The sequence below is a fragment of the Eulemur rufifrons genome, chromosome 2 (assembly GCF_041146395.1).
Source record: "Eulemur rufifrons isolate Redbay chromosome 2, OSU_ERuf_1, whole genome shotgun sequence".
Lineage (NCBI taxonomy): Eukaryota > Metazoa > Chordata > Mammalia > Primates > Lemuridae > Eulemur > Eulemur rufifrons.
Genome location: NC_090984.1, coordinates 22295613 through 22311611, shown reverse-complemented (window position 1 = coordinate 22311611; position 15999 = coordinate 22295613). Strand labels below are relative to the sequence as shown.

Sequence of the window (15999 nt, the reverse complement as noted above, 5' to 3'; positions counted from 1 at the left end):
ACAGAGGAAAAGGGATATAGACATTGTTAAAGAGGAACAGGCAGAGGCACAAAAAAAGTTGTAGGAGAAGACAGAAAAGAACCAAGACTTCAAAGACCCCAAAACTCTCTAGATAGCTCAGAAGTCCCAAATGACACTGGTATAAGGCCAGTTAGTTATCTAGTGCTAAAGCCTGCTTCATGCAAAAATCATCAGTTGCTTCTCTAATAACTAGCCCCGTGTTTATTATCACTAAACACTGGGCTAATACTAATATGAAAGTGTTCAAAAGCACAGGTTGAGCATCCCTAATCCAAAAAGTTCTAAAATTAAAAAATTTTTGAGTGCTGACATGATGCTCAAAAAAAATGTTCCCTGGAGCATTTTGGATTTCAGATTTTCTGATTAGGGATGCTCAAACCAGTATGTATTCTACAAATATTCCAAAATCTGAAAAAATCCCAAATCAAGATACTCCTAGTCCCAAGCATTCTAGATAAGGGATACTCAATCTGCATTTGGGGAGAGAGGGTACAGTGTGGAAACAAAACTTTCGGCTCCAATTTTTTAAAGAAATGGCTAATAAATGGCACCCACTTCCTATCATGCCAGATAATGAAGAAATAATGAAAAGCAAAATAAAAAAGCAAAGAAAAAGAGCTGTAAAGCTCTTTCTCAGCACATTGACAAAGTGCCCCACTATGAAGACTAACAGGATTCACAGTGGGAGATGCCCCAAATCTGCCCTGATGATGCTGGGCACTGGTCATCACCATTTTTGGCTCTGCTGTATGACTCTACAAATATAACTTGCAACCAAAAACGGAGCTGTGGTTTCTAGAAAGTTTCAGGTATTTTCTTGTGCCCCTCTGAACGCAGGACCTTCTATTCATTCATTAGAGAAACATACACTAAGGACTAGCTACGTTCCAAACACTCAGGAAAGCAGAGAGTGAGAAACATTTCCAAGACAAAGTACTGACACCACAGGTTAGCAAGACAATATAAAATAACTGAAAGGCAGGCTAATACGCTCAGTTGTCTCTTATTCTTCCCTTTTCTCACACTTTAGCACAAATATTAGTAAGTTCTGGGTGAATGAGCTGTTGCAATACTTGGCCTACTTAGCCCAAATGGCCTTAGCTCTGCATTAAACTGGCCTTTGGCCCCTCAGGGAGAAAAGCACTTCCCTTGGAAAAGATAAACAGTCCTTCCCAGATTTCTTTACCTTTCAACTACAAGGGCCAAGCATGTGTTAAGACTAGAGGTTGGCTGCCTTCCTGTGCTGTTTTCTTTGCCAGCCTTTGGCACGGAGGCCCTTTGGCCGGGACAATTTGTAACAAACCCATTGTTGTGTAATCCTCAGTGCCACTTATTTATTGGTTTTTGTCACACACAGACTGTAAAGGGGAACTTTGTCCTGTACTTAACATGCTAAAGGGTTCCTGAAGGTCAAACTGCAAATGTTTTAGTGCCAGATTCAATGGGTGTCATGAGAAGGTGCCTGAGAATATCTGGGACCTTCTTTTCAACTCCCAAATTCTAGGCCCTGGGTTTTAAAGTCTGTTAAGATATATGAAGCACATCCAAGGAGGTTAAGAAGTCAAAAGGACCTCAGTAGGACCATAAAAATTTGGCAAAAAATAACTTGTGGGCCGAGAGTGGTGGCTCACGCCTGTAATCCTAGCAATCTGGGAGGTCAAGGCAGGAGGACTGCTTGGGCTCAGGAGTTCGAGACCAGCCTGAGCAAAAGCAAAACCCTGTCTTTACTAAAAATAAAAAGAAATTAGCCAAACAACTAAAAAATAGAAAAAATTAGCCGCGAGTGATGGCACACACCTTGTAGCCCCGGCTACTCGGCAGGTTGAGGCAGGAGGATCGCTTGAGCCCAGGAGTTTGAGGTTGCTGTGAGCTAGGCTGACACCACAGCACTCTAGCGCGGGCAACAGAGCGAGACTGTCTCAAATAAAAATAAATAAATAACTTCTGACCTCAGATGGTAGGATCATTGTTACACTGGACTATTAAAGCCCAACCATACTGTAACAAGATAATATCCAACATTTTTCAATTTAAAAAGTTCAATTCCACTTCATTTCTCTCCACCTCTAGAAACAAAGGAAAATCAGTCATGCCTATGGGACCACCACTACCTATATATAAATGAGCTAAAGCCCAGCTATATAATTTCATCATCTATAGGCAAAAGAGCCTCAACTCAACGTTAAATTTTTATTCAACTGCACGTAGCCAGTGATTACACTCAAGTTTATAGACTGAAATTTCAGAGAAGGGTAGATTTCATCTGCCTGTCATGGTCACCAATTGTAGCTCTGACACAAGATTTCACAAATATGAATTGTACCCAAACAAAGACCTGTACCCTTAACAAGTCTTAATTGGTTTCTCTCTGCTCCCTGGGACTGATGTTCCATTCATCTACTTGACAAATATTCTGAGTGGTAATACAAACTATACTTTAAACCTACCCCTACCTCCAAGCCAAGTGAAGAGATTAAAATTTGCTTGAGCTAAATCTCTCATCAATGTTGGATTAAGTAACTAGAACCAACAAATCCCTCAACTCCTCACTGCCAACCTTGAAAGGACACTGAACAGCCAGAACTGAAGAGAGATTATATTCCTGTAGTTCCTTCTATCTACCAGGCTCAACATCAATGTATACGTATCAGAGAAAATGCTAAGGCAGACCTTTCTACTCATCTTACAGGACTTACCGAGCAGATAAATAAATGTAATTCTACCATCTACCAGAAACCAATTCTAAGCCACATCTCATCATCAAATTCCCAGGCCACACACATTTTCCACACTAACCTGGATTCAAAAGAAATTCTCTAAGAGAATAACATTTTACTACCCCATGATCCCTTTACCTTATTTACGTACAGTTAACAATCTAGGAAAAGGAAATTGGCCAAACAGCAAAAGCAGACTACATATCACCTAGGGTGTACTTTTCACAACGAGAATAAACCCACTTTTTGACATATCAGAGTGACTTGTTAAAGGTCAAGTATAATAAATTACTCATTTTGAAGTTAACTGCCCTCTTTCAAAAGATTTGCTACAATTGGTTAATGGGAACAAAAAACCAGGAACAAACTAATAGTCTTACCAAAACATCCAGCAATTACTCTCCTTGGTACTTACACAACTGATTTGAAAATTATGTTCACACAAAAACCTGCACACAAATGTTTATAGCAGCTTTATTCATAATTACCAAAAGCTGGAAGCAACTAACATATCCTTTAATAGATGATAAACGATATATATAAACTTTAATAGATGATAAACTATAATATATGATAAATAAACTGATACATCCATACAATGGAATATTATCCAACAATAAAAAGAAAGGCGCTATGAAGCCACAAAAGACATGAATGAATCTTAAACGTATATATCTAAGTGAAAGAAGTCTGTCTGAAAAGATATATACTACAGTGTGATTTTAATTATGTGACATTTAGGAAAAGGCAAAACCACAGAGATGATAAAAAGATCAATAGTTGCCAAGAGGAAGTAGGGAGGGAAGAGAGGGAGAGTTGAACAGGTAAAGCACAGAAGATTGTTTAGGACAGTGAAACTGTTCTGTTTAATATTGTAATGACCGATACACGACACTACATATTTGTCAAAACTTACTGAACTTAACAGCAAAAGAGTGAACCTTAATGTATGCAAATTTTAAAGAATCATTTAGGAGGTTAGGGGAATCCCAGGATGGATGCAGAATAGGACAAAACAATTTAACTTTGCAGTCCCTTCATCCTGCAAAAAAAATTTAAAAAAAGAGAAAGAATAACAAAAATAAAGGAGAAATTAAAAAAAAAAAAACAATTTAACTGTATTACAAATATATGAAACAAGTCAATGAAGAGGGTGGGAGACCTAAGTAACTCCGGAAATGAATGAAGTCTGTAAGATGAGGGGCCAAAGGAACTGTGCACTGTATTCTATTTGACAGTCTCCCACGGGGATGGGGGATATAGATAAATAATTCTGATATCACTACATATGTATACTGGAACTGAATGATTATATAAATGGATGACAGGCCAGACATGGTGGCTCACACTTGGAATCCCAGCACTTTGGGAGGCCAAGGTGAGAGGACTACTTGAGGTCAGGAGTTCAAGACCATCCTGGGCAACACAGCGAGACCCCATCTCTACAAACAATAAAATAATTAGCTGGGCATGGTGGTATATGCCTGTAGTCTCAGCTACTCAGAAGGCTGAGATAGGCCGGGCGCGGTGGCTCACGCCTGTAATCCTAGCACTCTGGGAGGCCGAGGTGGGCGGATCGTTTGAGCTCAGGAGTTCGAGACCAGCCTGAGCAAGAGCGAGACCCCATCTCTACTAAAAATAGAAAGAAATTATATGGACAGCTAAAAATATATATAGAAAAAATTAGCTGGGCATGGTGGTGCATGCCTGTAGTCCCAGCTACTTGGGAGGCTGAGACAGGAGGATCGCTTGAGCTCAGGAGTTTGAGGTTGCTGTGAGCTAGGCTGACGCCATGGCACTCACTCTAGCCTGGGCAACAGAGTGAGACTCTGTCCCAAAAAAAAAAAAAAAAAAGAAGGCTGAGATAGGAAGATTCCTTGAGCACAGGCATCTGAGGCTACAATAAACTATGATCGCACCATTGTACTCCAGTCTGGGTGACAGAGCAAGACCCAGTCTCTTAAAAAAAAATTTTAAAGAATGAATGACAGATGGTGGGAGACAGGTTTCTCACTGTTGGAGTGGGAGGTTACAGATAAGCAAAAGGAGAAAGCTAGAATGATCCATATGGTAATGGATTAAAGTTGGAGAAATTAGTATGAACTCATACTTAGCACAGTACAGTATATACAGTTACATACAGAAATATTTACAGACATGTATACATACACTGGTTAAGTATACACACACATATTTTCTTGTTGTCAGCTACAAGGGTGACACCCAGTAGCAATCAGCACACCAAGTGTGCCCAGATCTGGGCTTCTAATACCAGTCTCCAATAAAAGGAAACAGGGCTCCTTAGAGAGATGTAGCTGATTTTAGGGCTAGGGCAGAAAATATACAAGATAAGACTCAAGTACAAGCCAGGCACAGCGGCTCATGCCTGTAATCCTAACACTCTGGGAGGCCAACGTGGGAGGATTGCTTAAGGTCAGGAATTCGAGACCAGTCTGAGCAAGAGCAAGACACCATCTCTACTAAAAACCAGAAAAAATTAGCCAGGCAACTAAAAATAAAACAAAAAATTAGCTGGGCGTGGTGGTGAGCACTGTAGTCCGAGCTACTTGGGAGGCTGGAGCAGAAGGATCACTTGAGCCCAGGAGTTTGAGGTTGTTGTGAGCTAGGCTGACGCCACAGCACTCTAGTCTAGGCAACAGAGCCAGATTCTGTCTCAAAAAAAAAAAAAAAAAGGACTCAAGTACAACCTGTAGTCCCAACTACTCAGGAGGCCAAAGCATGAGGATTGCTTGAGGCCAGGAGTTTGAGACTAGCCTAAGCAACATAGCAAAACCTCATCTCTACAAAAAAAATAAAAAAATTAGCCAAGCACAGTGGTGCACGCCTCTAGCCCCAGATACTCGGCAGGCTGAGGCAGGAGGATTGACTGAGTCCAGGAGTTTGAGGTTGCAGTGAGCTATGATGACACCACTGCACTCTAGCCTGGCACATGGGAGCCAAACCAAAGAGCTCCCTATGAGAGACCAAAGCTGAGAAAATTTGGGTACCAAAATAAAGTAATAGTGAACTATAAGCCAAAATATAAAATAAATACCCTAAGTCCATACTGATATAGATAAACAACTGAATAAATAAATAAACAGGGAGAAGAGATAAATCTCTGGTGCAGGATAATTCTAAATAATTTATGTTGATGCTATGCCCTCAAGGAGAAAGGGAACATAATTCCTCACTCCTTGGGTATGAGCTACACACAGCGACATCCTTACAAACAGTACAGTATGTAAAGGAAGAAGAAAGAGTCACTTTATGGAGGAAAAATCTGACAAACACTACCTCAGCCAAGTGATCAAGGTCATAAACCATGGTGATAGTACATAACTTTGATACAATGTGATGAAAATGATACTTTACCTCTGTGGTCTTCCTTCCAAAACACATGACCCCAGTCTAATCATGAGAAAAATATCAGACAATACCAACTGAGGAGCATCCTACAAAATAACAGTACCCATCAAAACTGTCTAAGTCATCAAAAACAAAGGAAGTCTGAGAAACTGTCGGAGCCAACCAGAGACATGATACTAAATGTAACATGGCATGCTGGATGGGATCCGGAACAAGGCATCAGGTAAAAAGTAGGGCAATCTGAATAAAATATGGACTTTATTTTACAACAAGGTATCAATGTTGGTTCACTAATTATAACAAATGTACCATGACAATGTAAGATGTTAATAATAGGTAAAAAATATGCAGGAAAACTAAAATATAAATTGCTAGTAAGGGTCATCTTTAAATGCATGCAAGATTATAAACTGCTTAAATATTCGCACTTTTAACAAACAAGTTAATTTCTGGCAAAGCAAAATGACTGCTTTTAAAGAGAGAATAAAGCAAAACAGAGAAGGTTAAAGTATAAACAGAAAGAGTCATTTTCTATATCCAAGCATTCTATCAGTTTTTCTAAAGACACAAAACAAGTAACAACTGAATTTCAGTCTCAAGTTTTTAGTCACTATCTATTCTGATTAGTGGCTTCTCATGCACTTAAAAGATGGCCTTGAAATACATTTTTTTTTTTAAAAAAAACCTTTAATTTCAGTTATTTATTCACTTGACTCAGGCATTTGCAAACCTTAAAATGTTAATGCCTGACACAGATGTTGCACCACAAACTAGAATTCACATGGCACACAAAAATCTCACTACAATGGCACCAGGACTGCAGTTTGAGATGTAACAATGGCAGCAGGCAGTATCTGGAATTTTTTTGTAATAAACTTCCTGAATGTGGGTTCTAGAGAGACCTAGCTCACTTTAAATGCTGCCTTTTAGAAGGTAATGCCATAGCATTACTCTAGCTGATAAGTTAACATGACTTAATGAATACTCACTTAAAATTCCTAATATTCTGCCATTATCTGAGTACAAAACCACCTAAGTAAAAATTTTTGTCAATGGTCTATCATTTAGAAGCAATTTTTTTTTTTTTTTTTTTTTGAGACAGAGCCTCACTCTGTTGCCTGGGCTAGAGTGCCGTGGCGTCAGCCTAGCTCACAGCAACCTCAAACTCCTGGGCTCAAGCAATCCTCCTGCCTCAGCCTCCCAGGTAGCTGGGACTACAGGCATGCACCACCATGCCTGGCTAATTTTTTCTATATATATTTTTAGTTGTCCATAGAATTTCTTTCTATTTTTAGTAGAGATGAGGTCTCGCTCTTGTTCAGGCTGGTCTCGAACTCCTGAGCTCAAACTATCCACCGGCCTCTGCCTCCCAGAGTGCTAGGATTACAGGCGTGAACCACTGCGCCCAGCCTAGAAGCAATGTTTTAAAAGAACCTTTGTATTCATTTAAGGAACACAGCAGAGCTGTAACATTATTCTAGTGAATATGTTAAAGAGCATAACAGGTTAACTGTGGGCTATAATCAACCAATGGCATTTGACAATGTGTCAGTACCACACAAAACTGGGCAGCAACACACACCAGTGCATGCACTCTTTCATGTGCCAGTAGAGACAGTAAATATAGCAAATTTTAAATTGTTGGTCTGTCAGAAAATGAAAGATCACAGAGGTGTCTAAGCCAGTCTCCTCCTCTCCTCTTACTAAGGATGGGAGTCAAATCATAAGAACAAAGTTACACAAGAATCCTTGGAATAGCCCAAGTGCGGGTTCAACTCAGACATCACTACCACCATCAGCGACTGAATTTAAAACATCACTTTTAGTTTCAACAAACTGTGCAGACTTTTCCTGAAGGATGTGAAGTGGTGGCGGAGGGCAGGAAGCTCGTGTGCATCTCTAACAACTTATTTCCTTTCCCTTAATATCTTGAAGGACTAGCCCTGGAATAAAAGAACCATGCCACATTTTTGTGAAGCTCTGCCAGCATCCTTTTTTATTAGAGTAATAAAGGAATTGTTTAAAGAGCAGTAGTAGATAAGAGCTTACAGCCCTGAAAAATGAGGTTAAGAAGAAATATCAACTTGACCCTACTTACAGGAGTTGTGCCGACGGCGGAAACCTTTGGACTGACTCAAGGATTCCATGTGTCTGTCCACATAGCTCTTTGAGCACTGTTGCTGCTGGGGGGAAACGGCAACATCTTGGCTCTTCACATCTGTCCTCTTAGGAATGCTCTGAGGGGCACTGCTGGAAGAGGCTGGCTTCTTGACCAACTTGCCCGTGCCGTTCTGATTGACACCCATTTGGTTTCCAACACCAGAGGGGCCTAATTCTGTCTGATGAAGCTCTCCAAAATGCTGGTTGTCTCCAGGACCTGGTATCTCCAGAATTTTTAATTCTGTAATGTCACCTGCCCTGAAAGACACAAATGAGTCCAACTCTCAAAATTATAATAGTGATAGAAACAATGAAAATGGGATCAATAGCAAACAGCTTCTCCTTGCGGGACTGCATTTCATATGAGAGGCAAAAACTAGGAAAGGCCGCTGTGCATTTAAAGACAAGGCTTAGCCACCAACATCCAACTGACCAGTACCTTTAAAAAGTGACTACTGGCCGGGCGCGGTGGCTCACGCCTGTAATCCTAGCACTCTGGGAGGCCGAGGTGGGCGGATCGTTTGAGCTCAGGAGTTCGAGACCAGCCTGAGCAAGAGCGAGACCCCATCTCTACTAAAAAAAAAAATAGAAAGAAATTATATGGACAGCTAAAAATATATATAGAAAAAATTAGCCGGGCATGGTGGCACATGCCTGTAGTCCCAGCTACTCGGGAGGCTGAGACAGGAGGATCGCTTGAGCTCAGGAGTTTGAGGTTGCTGTGAGCTAGGCTAACGCCACGGCACTCACTCTAGCCTGGGCAACAGAGTGAGACTCTGTCTCAAAAAAAAAAAAAAATAAAAAAAAAAAATAAAAAGTGACTACTGTTAACAACAAAACAAAGATACCTTGAATTTAAGATAGGTTGTGGGATATATTACCATCTTAGATTTCTAGAACACTTAATGGCTTTTTTTTTTTTTCACTTTTTCATTCACCCATTCAATAGGCATATACATAATACTTGCTTACTATGTAGTAAGCCCTGTGCTAGGATAGGGAATATAGAAATGAAAACCAACATGTACCCACAAGGAATTCAGTCTGGTGAGTGGAAAAGTACACAATCAACTAAAAGTGTTAAATGCTATGACAGAGGTATACACAGGGGACCAGAAAGCCCAAAAGCAAAATATTTAAGTTAGTTTGGTGGAAGTGGATACGATATTTAAGCTAAGTCTGGCCAGGGGCAGGTGGCTAAGAGTCAGCCAAGCAGAGGAGAGTAGGGAGAAAGGCATCTCAGACAGAGGTTCAGATTGAGAAAAGGTGGCCCATGTGAGGAACTGCAAATGTTACAGTGTTACTAAAGGAAAGGATGCTTGCAGAGGACCACCAGAAAGTAAGGCTGCAGCTGACGCCATCTTAGCCTCAGCCTGTCTTGCACGCAGACGTTAAAAAAAAAAAAACACAGAAAGTAAGTAAGGCTGCAGGCCAGGCACAGTGGCTCATGCCTGTAATCCTAGCACTCTGGGAGGGTGAGGCGGGCGGATCGTTTGAGCTCAGGAGTTCGAGACCAGCCTGAGCAAGAGTGAGACCCCCGTCTCTACTAAAAATAGAAAGAAATTATATGGACAACTAAAAATATATATAGGAAAATATAGCCGGGCATGGTGGTGCATGCCTGTAGTCCCAGCTACTTGGGAGGCTGAGGCAGAAGGATCGCTTGAGCCCAGGAGTTTGAGGTTGCTGAGAGCTAGGCTGATGCCACGGCACTCTAGCCCGGGCAACAGAGCGAGGCTCTGTCTCAAATAAATAAATAAATAAATAAAAAGAAAGTAAGGCTGCAGAGGTATCCAGGAGCCAGATCATGATCACAATGGATTTTTCTGGTGGCTGTAAGAAAAGTGGAGAAACCAGAGGCAGGGGGTACCAGTTAAGAGACCAAGCAAAAAATAAGAGGGGCTGACTTGGCAAGTGACAATACAAAGGGAGAAGGGAGAATGGACCAAAAGACATCTAGAATCCATAGGATCTGGTGACTAACTGAATAGGAAGATTAAAGAAAAAGAAGAGTTTATTATGATTCCTAATTTTCTAACTTAGGGGAAAGGTATATTAGTCATCAATAATTGGTAGACCTTTGCAGAAAGAAATCTGCAGGTACACATAGTGAGATCAGCTCTGAAAATCTTGAATTTAAAATATCTTGGCCGGGCGCGGTGGCTCACGCCTGTAATTCTAGCACTCTGGGAGGCCGAGGTGAGCGGATCGTTTGAGCTCAGGAGTTCGAGACCAGCCTGAGCAAGAGCGAGACCCCATCTCTACTAAAAATAGAAAGAAATTATATGGACAGCTAAAAATATATATCGAAAAAATTAGCCGGGCATGGTGGTGCATGCCTGTAGTCCCAGCTACTCAGGAGGCTGAGACAGGAGGATCCCTTGAGCTCAGGAGTTTGAGGCTGCTGTGAGCTAGGCTGATGCCACGGCACTCACTCTAGCCTGGGCAACAGAGTGAGACTCTGTCTCAAAAAATAAAATAAAATAAAATATCTTGTGGGTAGCTGGGTGCAGTGGCTCACACCTGTAATCCCAGCACTTTGGGAGGCCAAGGAAGGAGGATCACTTGAGGCTAAGCGTTGAAGACCAGCCTGGGCAACACATAAGACTCTAGTCTCCACAAAATTGTTTTTTTAAAAATTAGCCAGGCATGGTGGCACACACCTAAAGTCACAGGAGGCTGAGGTGGGAGGATTCCTTGAGCTCAGGCTCTTGAGGCTGCAGTGAGTTATAACCAAACCATCGCATTCCAGCCTGGGAAACAGAGTGAAACCCCGTCTCTAAAAAAAAAAAAGATATCCTGTGGGGTATCCAACTGGAAATGATCAGTAGATAATTAAAATGTCTAGAGCTCAGACAATGGGCCTAAATTAAAGATTTTAGGTCTCATTAATGTATAAGATGGTACATATGAGATTGTCTAGAGAATCCAAATTGAGAAAAGAACCAGTGAAAAGAACCCTAATTCAGTCTTAAGAGGTGGGGGGGGGGGGGGGGAAAGAACCAAAAAAGGAATGGAGAAATATGTGGAATATGTGCAAAGAGGTAACAGAAACTAAGAGAACTAAGAGGAAAGAGTACTTCAAGAGTCAGGGAGCATTCAAGTAAGATTAGAATTGAGACACTGACACTGAATTTGGGAACTAGGTCATCTATAACCCTGGCAAGAGCTAATTCAGCAAGATGATAAAGTTAGAAAAAGAGAAAAAAGATAATGGTGGGGGATAAGAAGGGACTAGAGAATGAAGCCACAGAAGGTAGTGAAGGCAGACTATTTTGCTCTGAAAAGCACTGTAGGTGTAAAGGGAAGAGAAATGAAAGGGCAATACCTAGCGGCAAGTGCCAGGTCAAGTGGAGAGGGCTGTTTTTAATATGGGGGAGGGCTGAGAATGTTAGAATGCAAAGAGAAAAGCAGCAGCATAAAGACTGAAACTGAAAACACAAAAGAGATGAAGTAAGGTCTGAAGGGAAGTACAAAAGGATAACACCTAAAGCCTACATGATAAGGTGAGCCCTGAACACAAGGGGGACTTCTTTTCTTGAGACTGCAGAGGAGGTAAGCAATAAGAATGAATGGGTATAGCCACAAAAAAGGTCCTGTGTGGGTATGTGTAGGAATTGAATTGCTCCGAAAATCAAGGAAGCTCTTACTTGACAGCCTCTTTTTTTTTTTTTTGGCACCTAAGAATGGAAGGCCATCTGCCAAACTCATGAAAAGAGGGGTATGCAGACACGAGTATACTCCAGAACTGTTGGCAAATACTAAGAAAAAAACTTTCCTGTAACTAAGGACTTTAGCTACTGGCTACAATGTGTTTCTGGGGATAAATCATAATACAAATCTACAAAGAGAGACATATTTACGCAGGGGAAAAAAATTAGTAAGGAACTTAGATGTGAGATAGCACATATAATACAAAACTGAGAAAGAAAATCTAAAACCATTAAAGAAAAAGAAAGCTTATTCTGATTTGACCTATTTAAATAATATAATACTGCATGCTTGACAGAGATAAGAAAAAGGTTTCACAAATCCTGAATCACTGGCTGAAAACTAATTACAACACAAAGTCTCTGCTGAGAATAGCAGCTGGACTATTAAGACCTAGGACTGCAAAATCTCACACCTGGAAAGATTCTACTCAAAATCAGCCCGATGCAAGAGAATACTGGCAATCAGAACTCCAATCAAGCTCCACAGACCACCAGGCTGGATTTGGAAGAAGCAGTCAGGACACTCACCTGAAGGTGACTTCTGGCACAAGACACTTCACTCCATTGTGGAAAGGCCGGGTGAGAGAAATAGTCTGGCTGACCTGATCTACTGCTGACACTCGTCCCTGATAGACACCCAAGCTATCTCCACAGTTGATGGACACAATACTGCCGAGCCAATCTGTAGCCATATTTCAGAAGTGAGACCACCGTGAAGACAGGTACCTTGAGGAATAGACAAACCTTTAATTAAATTCAGCAAATATTATTATGCCACGCTCTGTATCAAGTGTTGGTTAATAAGACATATTCTGCCACAAATTTACCTGAGGTAATGAACCACAAAAAAAAGTCAAACTAAAACTTTTTCAGTAAGAGTTTGAATATTAGTGAATAAACAACATTATGTAATACATATAAAGATCTGGTAATTGCTTTAAAGATAAAGATGCACTGCATAAAGATAATATTTACCAGATATCAAATCACACGAACTATAACTCACTTATATTGTATGTTAACAAATCTGCCATCAAAATGCTTTCATAGAGTATATGTTGCCAAAAAATAATACATATTACCAAGAAATACTGGTAATGCCAGAGTAGCTCATACCAGACTAACCCTTTTGTTGATGATAATAATAAATCCTGGACAAATTTTTTTTTTAAAAAGCCAATTGGGCCAGGCGCGGTGGCTCACGCCTGTAATCCTAGCACTCTGGGAGGCCGAGGTGGGCGGATCGTTTGAGCTCAGGAGTTCGAGACCAGCCTGAGCAAGAGCGAGACCCCATCTCTACTAAAAATACAAAGAAATTATATGGACAGCTAAAAATATATAGAGAAAAAATTAGCCGGGCATGGTGGTGCATGCCTGTAGTCCCAGCTACTCGGGAGGCTGAGACAGGAGGATCGCTTGAGCTCAGGAGTTTGAGGTTGCTGTGAGCTAGGCTGATGCCACAGCACTCACTCTAGCCTGGGCAACAGAGAAAAACTCTGTCCCAAAAAAAAAAAAAAAAAGCCAATTGAAGGCACCACAGAACACTACATCTAACAACTACAGAATATACATTCAAGTCCACAGGGAATGTTAACCAACACATACTCGGCCTTAAACAAGTATGAATAAATTTCAAAGGGCTGAAATTACATAGAGTCAATTCTCTTCCCACAACAGAATTAAATTTGAAATTGATAACAGATATTTGTAATATTCTCAGATATTTGGAAATTAAGCAAGACATTCCCAAATAACTTATTGGTAAAAGAAGAAATCAGAAGGGAAGGAAGAAAATAGTTCAAACTCAATGACAACATGAAAACACAACATATCAACATTTGTAGCACATGCTTAATACAGTATGCAAAGGGGAAATTTATAGATTTAAAAGCCTGTATTAGAAAAGAAAGGTTTAAAATCAATACTCTAAGCTTCCATCTTAAGAATTAGTAGGAAAAAAAAGGAGCAAGTTAACAGAAAGGAAATCCAACAGAAATCAATAAAATAAACAAGAAAAATGCAAAAAAAATTAGCTCTTTGAAAATATTAATAAAGGTGATAAACCCCTAACTAGACTGATCAAGAAAAAAAAGATAAAACACATATTACCAATATCAAGAATGAATAAGTAAACATCACAGACATTAAAAAGATAATTTTATGCCAGTAAATTTGACAACTTAGGTAAAATGAGTAAATTCCTTGAAAGACAAAAGTTACCAAAACTGATACAAGAAATAGAAAATCTGAATAGCTCTATATCCATTTTAAAAACTGAATTTGTCAACAGAATAAGACAAACCACAGACCAAAAGAAAATATTTGCTAAAGACATATCTGACTAACAACTGTTATCCAAAATATACCAAGAAGTCTTAAAACTCATCAATAAGGAAATAACCCGCTTAAAAAAATGGGCAACAGACCTAAACAGACACTTCACCATACAGAAAGGAAGTATTTAAAAAGATGCTCCACATCATATCTCATTAGGAAAATGCAAATTAGAACAATGAGATGCAACTACACACCTACCAGAATGGCCAAAATCCAAAACACACACAACACCAAATGCTGACAAGGACATAGAGCAACAGGAACCCCCATTCACTGCCGGTGAAATGCAAAATGGTACAGCTACTCTGAAAGACAGTTCGGCAGTTTCTTACAAAACTAAGCATACTATACAATCCAGCAATTGCACTCTTTGGTATTCTCCCAAATAAACTGAAAACTTATGTCCATACAAAAATCTGCACACGAATGTTTATAGCAGCTTATTCATGATTGCCAGAACTTTGAAGCAACCAAGATGTCCTTCAGTAGGTGAATGGATAAACTGTGGTACATCTAGACAATGGAATATTATTTGGCACTGAAAAGAAATGAGCTACCAAGCCATGAAAAGACATGGAGAAACGATAAATACATTATTACTAAGTGAAAGAAGCCAATTTAAAAAGGCTCAATACCGTATGATTCCAACTATATGACATTCTGGAAAAGGTAAAACTATGAAGACGGTAAAAGGAGCCAGGGGTTGGGGGAAGAGATGGATGAACAGAAAAAACACAGAGGATTTTAGTGCAGTGAAACTATTCTGTACGATACTATTAATACAATGGTGAATACATGTCACTTCAAAACCTACTGAATGTACAACACCAAGAGTGAACCCTGATGTAAACTATGGACTCTGGGTGAGATGAAATGTCAACATAGGTTCATCAATTATAACAACATACCAGTCTGGTGTGGGATGTTAAGAATGGAGGAGTCCTGTAGGAATACGTATTGCGCGAAGGGCACAGGGGGAGATATATAGGAACTCTCTATTCAATTTTCTTTTTTTTTTTTTTTTCCAGACAGAGTCTCACTCTGTCACCCCAGTAGAGTGCAGTGGCATTATCGTAGCTCACTGCAGCCCCAAACTCCTGGGCTCAAGCAATCCTCCTGCCTCAGCCTCCTGAGTAGCTGGGACTATAGGCACGCACCATGACACCCACCTAATTTATCTATTTTTAATAGAGACGGGGTCTTGTTCTTGCTCAGGCTGGTCTAGGCTGGTCTTGGACTCCTGAGCTCAACTAATCCTCCCACCTTGGCCTCCCAGAGTGCTAGGATTACAGGCATGAGCCACTGCACCTGGTCAGTTTTTTTTTTTAAAGTTGTATCAATATAGAGTACCAGCAGGCATTATCTTCCCCCACAAATGTCATATTTAATAATGTTAAATTTTTGTGGTTGTTTATTAAATGTTAAAGAGGGAAAAAAAAAATCAGAAAACACAAGACAATGAAATACTTCCGAACCTGTTCAACAAAGCCAGCATAACCCTGATGGGAAAGCCTCCCCACAAAGGAATTATAGGAAGAAAAAATAAAAATAAACATCCTGCACAAATATAGACCTCAAACCCTCAACAAGATGTTAACAAATCAAACCAGCAATAAATTGTAAAAGTCCATATATATCATGATGATTTAGGTATTTACTCCTGGAATGCAAAGTTGGTTTTA

At 40.1% G+C, this 15999-nt stretch overlaps 1 protein-coding gene across 2 annotated transcripts in view; it reads right to left on the bottom strand.

Moving 5' to 3' along the window:
- EDC3 (enhancer of mRNA decapping 3) overlaps positions 1 to 15999 on the bottom strand; it is a 60803-nt gene that overhangs the window by 32064 nt on the left and 12740 nt on the right. Inside the window, exons 2-3 of one of the 2 annotated variants that reach the window (XM_069457478.1) lie at positions 12509 to 12706; positions 8206 to 8525 (exon numbers count right to left, since the gene is read on the bottom strand). In XM_069457478.1, coding sequence (XP_069313579.1) covers positions 8206 to 8525; positions 12509 to 12672 — 484 coding nt within the window. In that variant the 5' untranslated portion in view covers positions 12673 to 12706. The remainder of the gene's footprint in view (positions 1 to 8205; positions 8526 to 12508; positions 12707 to 15999) is intronic. The other variant, XM_069457486.1, reaches the window with a different exon arrangement.